At 29.9% G+C, this 7,167-nt stretch overlaps 2 protein-coding genes across 2 annotated transcripts; both read right to left on the reverse strand.

Annotated features, from left to right (window-relative positions):
- Positions 1–467: 467 nt before the first annotated feature.
- On the reverse strand, positions 468–4,477 carry LOC116770376 (general transcription factor IIH subunit 2). The gene is made up of 9 exons (XM_032661827.2): positions 4,414–4,477; positions 4,136–4,337; positions 3,883–4,022; positions 3,461–3,623; positions 3,241–3,339; positions 2,411–2,577; positions 1,704–1,835; positions 1,207–1,315; positions 468–820 (listed from the first exon to the last, which is right to left on the reverse strand). Exons 1-9 carry the CDS (start codon positions 4,473–4,475, stop codon positions 680–682), a joined length of 1,215 nt encoding a protein of 404 aa, XP_032517718.2. The 5' UTR covers positions 4,476–4,477; the 3' UTR covers positions 468–679.
- A 601-nt stretch (positions 4,478–5,078) lies between these two features.
- On the reverse strand, positions 5,079–6,877 carry LOC116770327 (SUMO-conjugating enzyme UBC9-A). Its single transcript, XM_032661749.2, has 5 exons — positions 6,796–6,877; positions 6,656–6,724; positions 6,503–6,586; positions 5,940–6,202; positions 5,079–5,861 (listed from the first exon to the last, which is right to left on the reverse strand). The coding sequence occupies exons 2-5, from the start codon at positions 6,719–6,721 to the stop codon at positions 5,795–5,797; spliced, it is 480 nt and encodes a 159-aa protein (XP_032517640.1). The 5' UTR covers positions 6,722–6,724; positions 6,796–6,877; the 3' UTR covers positions 5,079–5,794.
- Between the last annotated feature and the right edge of the window lie 290 nt (positions 6,878–7,167).

Here is a 7,167-nt window from a genome sequence, read left to right on the forward strand (position 1 = left end):
TCTGTAACAATGCAGATATATTATGATGTTATGTATATGTATTCTGAAGGAGAAATACGCTACCTTAATTACATGTAGTTTGACTTCAAATTGGGCAATCAGAGCCAAGACAATGGCTTAAGCGTCGAGCTCTATAATGGTGGTGCGTACAAGTTATAACTCTTGTTCAACCATACATTAGAGAAGTTTAACAAAATATGTATTCAATAAAAAATTAAAGACCATATCATATTAAGGGGGGTCCGCTATATCTGCTACAATTTAAATCTCCGTATTAGAATAAGGAATAGATACACAAATAATACAAATATTTAGATGATTGTAGGATTGAGATCACAAGACCAAAACAGAAATAGCGCAGAACAAAGTTACCCCTCACCGCCTTTACACCTACTCCTCGGCTGGCTGTAATGCAACATGTCATAGATGGACCAAAAATAATAAGGCGATGTAATAATTAACACAGATTGTTTATAATAATTTATTTACAGAACAGAAACATTGTTAATAAAAAAAAAACGTAGCTATATTCATACTCTCTTTCCCTGGTTAATATTTATTTTCTACTACCTTCAATTATTATAGCACTTATATGAAGAACATATTTTTCACTTAATGTATATGTATAATTAGTGAAAAGGCTTCCACAATACATGATATATGTATATGTGATAAAATGTCAGTCTCTCCCTTCAGCCGTTGGTAGTCTCTGGTAGAGCTGCGGTCTGGAGGCACAGGAACCACAAACGTGAAGTGTACTTGACACCACACCTTCACACTCCCAGCAATAGAATTCGGTACAACGACGACAACGATATATCTGTATTAAAGATAAGAAAGTATTATGTACTTAACCGACATCAAAGGAGCAGGTACTGATTTTAACCTTTACATCTACCTAAATATAGTTATTTATTACGTACATATTGAAAATTTACAATTTGAAGCGAGTTTTATTTCTTAAAATACCAGTTTAAGAGAAAAACTATTTATAAATCATTATTTTCAGTGACAGATATTGTTTTGAATTTGATATTTATTTTTTTTAGTAATATCTTTATCGAATTTTTAAAAACATAAAATTTATTATTATTTAAATGGTCTTAATATTGGCTATTAACAGTATTGAATTTACTTATGCTTCTGAGGGTCATTGCTATACTTATCCTACATAGTTACCAATGTTCTGATGTAACAATATATAACCTGTTTATCATTATCAGTGAATGATCTCAGGCAGCCAAAACAGAATTGAGCTTGACCCTCATTTGGCAACTCCTCGAAAGGCTCCACAGGGAATAGATGGTGGTATGACCTGATTTGGGACATACAAAAAAATAATCAATTCTATGTATGTTATAGCAACAGAGAAATTAAGATAATTTTTTTTTGTTATGAAAAATGATATATTTTTATGAATAAATTTATATTATTAAAAAGTATGTATGTAATTACTTTAAAATTGTATGATATTTGGCTCCCATGTATTTCTAATGTGAGTATTTTATAATAACAAGAACCTAACTATCACATAAAACTTATATGCTATTTAAAAAAAATAATAAAATTAAAACCTTAAAAAGTTAATTTTCACATTCTACCATATTGCGTTCTAATTTCAAATTTATATAATACATGGTCATATACTAATTGAAAGAGGTTATATACTAATCTAAAGAGGTTATATATTAATTAATTATTACCTGGCTAGATGTGGTGCTGACGCGAGCGTCAGTCCACATGTTCGACACTGTGCTGGCAGTGAACAGTACTTGCTGCGACATTGAGGACAAAGATGACCCTCGCCAACCACACCCTCGCCCTCCTCAAGGTGACTAATATAAAACAATAAAATATATATGTAATTATAATTTGCATATAAATTTAATGAGCATCCTTTAAGAAGCTATTAAATTTCTCTATGAAATATTTTATTTTATTATAACAATGTTCAATCAGGGGATTTATTTATTTTTTAAATTATTTTAATATAATATGTAAATTATAAATAATTTGAGCAACATAGCTAAAAGTAAATCCAAGAATAAAATATGATAATATCTTTGTTTAGAAGTCTGAACAGATTGAAAAGAACTACCAAATTGTAGATAAATATGACCTTCTTAAAAATTGTATTAGCCTTAGAATAAATTTTATTTTATTATCTATTCATTGGATAAATGTTGGTGAAGGAAAGTTAACATCTTCTAAAAAAATTAGCTGGATGTTTGGAATTGAATTAAATTCGAATGAATTGATTAAAACAATACTTTGATTTAATACATTATAAATATACGACCATAAATTCTGAGTACTAAACCAAATTTTATTGTATATACCAGAACGACGATATCTGAAATGAATAAGCAAATAGGTTGTATAGGTTTTAAATTCTTATGTATTATCTCACCACATGCATAATGTTATCGGTGGATCTGACTCGGGCTGGTCAGATGAGGGTTGAGGTGTATGAGGAAAGCCCATTTTAACAAGACCTGCGTCAAGAGCGCGCGCTCTGGCTGGAGGGGAGGTCTGTTCTAACAGCAACGAGCGATAATGCACATCATCTAATACCACCTGCAATACAAGATATACTTAATATAAAGCTGGAAACACACTGTCATAACACCCTCCCGGTGACGCTGTCAAAGCCATTGGGGCTTTTAGCTACAATCAAGTCGAAACTTTAAAAAAAATTGTCGCAATTCAGGCTGATATCGGCTGAATAATTTAAATTTTTAGAACTTATGTGAAGAAATTAGCAACATAAATAAAAACATTACTAGACAAAACCAACCAAGTGTGAGTTATAGTTAGATGAGTTTTGTGCTTTAACTATAAAAACTAGCCTATTTTTATGTAGAAGAGCATCTTTAAAAAATTTTTTTAGTAAACATATATATATAATTGTAGCAGCAACAGAAATGCATTAATGTTTAAAACCTTAGATAGCTTAACCATCTCAGTTAAAGAGATAGGGCATGCTAACGGACATTGAGTAAAGCCTTAGTAATAGGGTCTTGTTTAAACCTTTTATCATAGATAGATAGATGTATTACTTAAAGTGACAAAATTAATAAGAAGTTTACATTATCAAACTCCTTGGTTGCAAGATTGATAAATATTCATATTAAAGTAAACAGGAACATTATTACTATTCCTTGAAAGTGATGTTAAAGCTAACAGTAATAAGTTATTTATAATTTGATTAACATGATAATTAATAATGTTGTCATATACCCCGTATTCACCACCAGTATCTTGGCACAATTTCTTACATATCCTGACTTCCGCTGCAAGACCAATTATAGAACATCTAATGCCATCCGTTTTTAAAGTCTGAAATTGTATAGAATTTTAATATTTATTACAGGTCAAAGTATTGGTAACATGAATCTATCGGTTTTGGAAAGACTAAATAGTAAAAACAATTATAATTTTTTCTTATATAATAACATACCTGTATGGTGGTAGTTATGTCTCCTGGGTCACATGTTGTAAGTGAACCAAATAAAACCAGGAGCTCCCTTGATGCATGTCCCGGTAGCGGCCTCAATGTTCTTCCCGCTAACTCCAGAGTGTTCTGCAGAGAGGGCTCTCCCGTTAATGCAAGATTTGACAGACTAAAACAGATATAATAAAATATTTAGTTTATAATATTGATTTTGTAACAAAATATAATTTAAATGAAAATTTATAACATCCATTTCATTGTCAATGGTTTAAATAAAGATGTGTTTACATTTATGTATATGTTTATGTTTGTATGTGGCAACATTTAAAGTTTTTATTATCCAATGTTACATTTTAATTACTTTCAAATATTTATAAACTGTAATATATGCATCACATTAATTTTAAAATTTAAATTACTAAACTTACCTCTGAACAGCTTTGATATGCTTTCTCACATTTCCTGATAATTCTGTAATTTTTTCAGCCCTTTTATTTTTCATTGTAACTATACCAAGTTGACTCAAAGGATTTTGATCAAAAAATTCTTCCACAAATTTTTCGAGAAGCTGTGAATAATATATTTTAAATAATCCTCCATATCTCGTAAGGAATTAGAAAAGTCCCATATATTAAATTTCTAAATAAAGTTAAATTATAAATATAATAATATTGTATTGACCTTTAAAGTGCAAAGAAATCTCGTAGGCTTTAAGTCCTGAGATGTCATGGCTTCGGAACAGTCTATTGCCACCAGCAAATGTCTCATCATACCAAGACGAACCGGCCCACGTTTGGGAGCAATAGCTTTTCGAGCTGCTTTTTGTGCGAATTCGGCGACAAGGCCTTCCACCAAACCATCTTCATCTTCCTTGATAGCTTCCCTGTAAACAGCATTTAAAACTATTTATAAACAAGATACTTTTACTATTATGATAAAACACGAGATAGAAAAGTTACCAAGTTTTCTCATAACCCGTCTCCCATCTATATTCTTTAGGATCCTGCTCATCATCTGCCATGTTGCTTACAATTGTTGCTTATGTTGTTACAATAAATATCTATACTAAAAAAATACTTTTCTTGTTATAAAACTTATTAGTTTCAAATAATTGTAATTTGTATTAGCAAATGTCAAATGTGTTGTGTTGACAACATTTAATTGACGTTTGGTTTTTGACACTTCGCACTCCAATAAATAGATAAGCGATAACTGTATACTGCATAATATCGAGAACTTTATTACACATTTTTATAATTTAAAGCAATATATCAATTTTAATCACACTAATGATAGATATATAAAATAGAAACAAGAAAACACACCATTTCATAATTATTTATTTTTTGATATAAGAAACATCCAGTCTTTTGTATCTTTAGCTTTGTATTGTCTGTATAAACCATGTCTTGGCTTGGTCATTTTAAGTCGATACTATCAATAAAAATAACAAATTTTATATTTGGCATCAATAATGAACTTAATCATAGTACACAAACTAATATAAATAGTAATAATCTAATAAAAACAGTATAAATAATATGCATATTGTATATAAAATTTTTGATGATTTTGAATAGGAACAAAGAATTAAATTTTGTTCTATTAAAAAAAAACTCGCATCAATTATTAAATTTTGTTTATTGTTTTGTTAACTAACATAAAAATACAAAAATAGTTTCAAACAATATTGTAGATTCCTTTAAGAGATGATTTATACTGAAATTAATATTTATTTTGTCAATACTAAGAGCAGTGTCGGAGACAAATCAATTCTTTTGTAGTATCTTCACCCAGTTGTCAGACTGTATAAGCTTTATTACATATTCTATAAGCCGACAGCTAATAATAATGATTATTTTATGCAAGACTTTACAATTATCTTATTGAAACATGTTTAAGAGCTAACAGGATCAGAAAATACTGGACCGAGAAAAAAAAATCTACATTCCCTTAATAAGATATGAAAGAGAAATGAACTCCTCTTTAAAAGTGAAATGCATAATGTCTCAAATAAATTATGTCTTAAAAATTAACCATAATGGCTACATTTTTAACATTAGAGTACTTACAAATGGTATTCAAGTATTTATTTTTTATGAATGTTTTGTTTCATAATATTAATTTGTTAAAATATTTACCAAACAGCATATTTAAGTAAATAATTTAACACTACTTAAAATTAATCTCCTCCGATCCAAAGCTGTAGCAGTTGAACGGGAAAAATTCATTTGATACCAGCTTGCAAGTTTATAAAGACAAATGATATATTTCACCGTCCCACCGACACAACAATGGTCTCCCTTCATTCCTAATAAATCAAGGAATGTATGAATGCCATTACTCTGTAGCAGCCATAGCACGGGCCTGTGCTCTGACTCTCTTGTCATATTCTAGTCGATTTTGGCTGAAAAATATAAAAACATCAGATTTTTTATCTTAATATGTTAAGAAGCAAAAATATGAAATGAAAATTGATTTATACCAATAGATTGTGTATGCTTCAGCCTGTGCAGGATCTTTAACATTTGGTTCATTAAGTAGATCTTGAATTCCAAGGAGGATTTGTTTGATTGTGATTGCTGGACGCCAGTCTTTTTCTTCATCCAGCAATGATAAACATACAGTACCAGATGGATATACATTGGGGTGGAACAATGGAGGCTCAAATTTGCATTTAGGTGGACTTGATGGGTAATCATCTTTAAAAATCATACGTAACTTGTACAGCCCTCCTTCCCAGGGTGTCTAAAATTACATAAAAAATTGGTACCCAAGTTAATATTTGTTTTGATGCAAATCTCCTACAACTCGATGTTAATCAACAACAATGTTGACGAATTTTATTAATTATTTCATATTTGCCACTTGCAGTTATTGTTTTCATTTGTATATATTTTTTATGTCCTTCTGATTCATATTATCAATAAAAGAAACAATTGATGATCTTGAAATTTTTTTTGTGGTTTATAATTTCTATGGTATAGTTTATGATGTTATGTCTGGATGGAAAAGCATTCTAGAAATTAAGTTAATATCAATACTAACCCCCTTTTTTCCGGGTATCGCACACTCCCATGTCATTAGATTTAATGAACCATCAGGATTCTTCATTGGTCTGGCCACAAAACCCTAAAACATATATTTTCATTAGAAGTGAAAATTCATAATTGCACAAATTGCGCCAGACAAACGACTTACAAATGGATGGTCCTTGCGCCAAGCTTTTCTCTCTTCGGCTAGACGTGCGCTAGCAATACCCGACATCGTCTGAAAGAATAAAAGTGCAACTAAAGCAAAATTATATTTACAAAACCTTCACAAATAATGCACAATCTTACTTGAATGTATTATAAGGAAACAAATCGAAAAATAAATTTAACAGCGCCAAGCAAAGCGTCCCACGATGCGTCAAGTCGAACTGCAAGTGATACAGAATATAGATAAAAAATAAGAATTTTAGTAACCATTTTATTATCTGTTTATTTATGTTATAACAGAAATCGCTTTTATTTATTACAGTTTAGAACCTATCTCTATTCAATAGTACCTATCTCTTTAATATTTTCCACAAAGTAGAAGGACTTTTTTTATTTTAATGGTCATTTGGAGAGAATTAAACAAAAATCTTGAGATGCGAGAAATTTCAATTTGTAAATGAACTCAGAGATACAAAATATTTATAATTATGTGGAAAAGTTATACAGTAATAT

This window comes from Danaus plexippus, assembly GCF_018135715.1.
Source record: "Danaus plexippus chromosome 13 unlocalized genomic scaffold, MEX_DaPlex mxdp_15, whole genome shotgun sequence".
NCBI lineage: Eukaryota > Metazoa > Arthropoda > Insecta > Lepidoptera > Nymphalidae > Danaus > Danaus plexippus.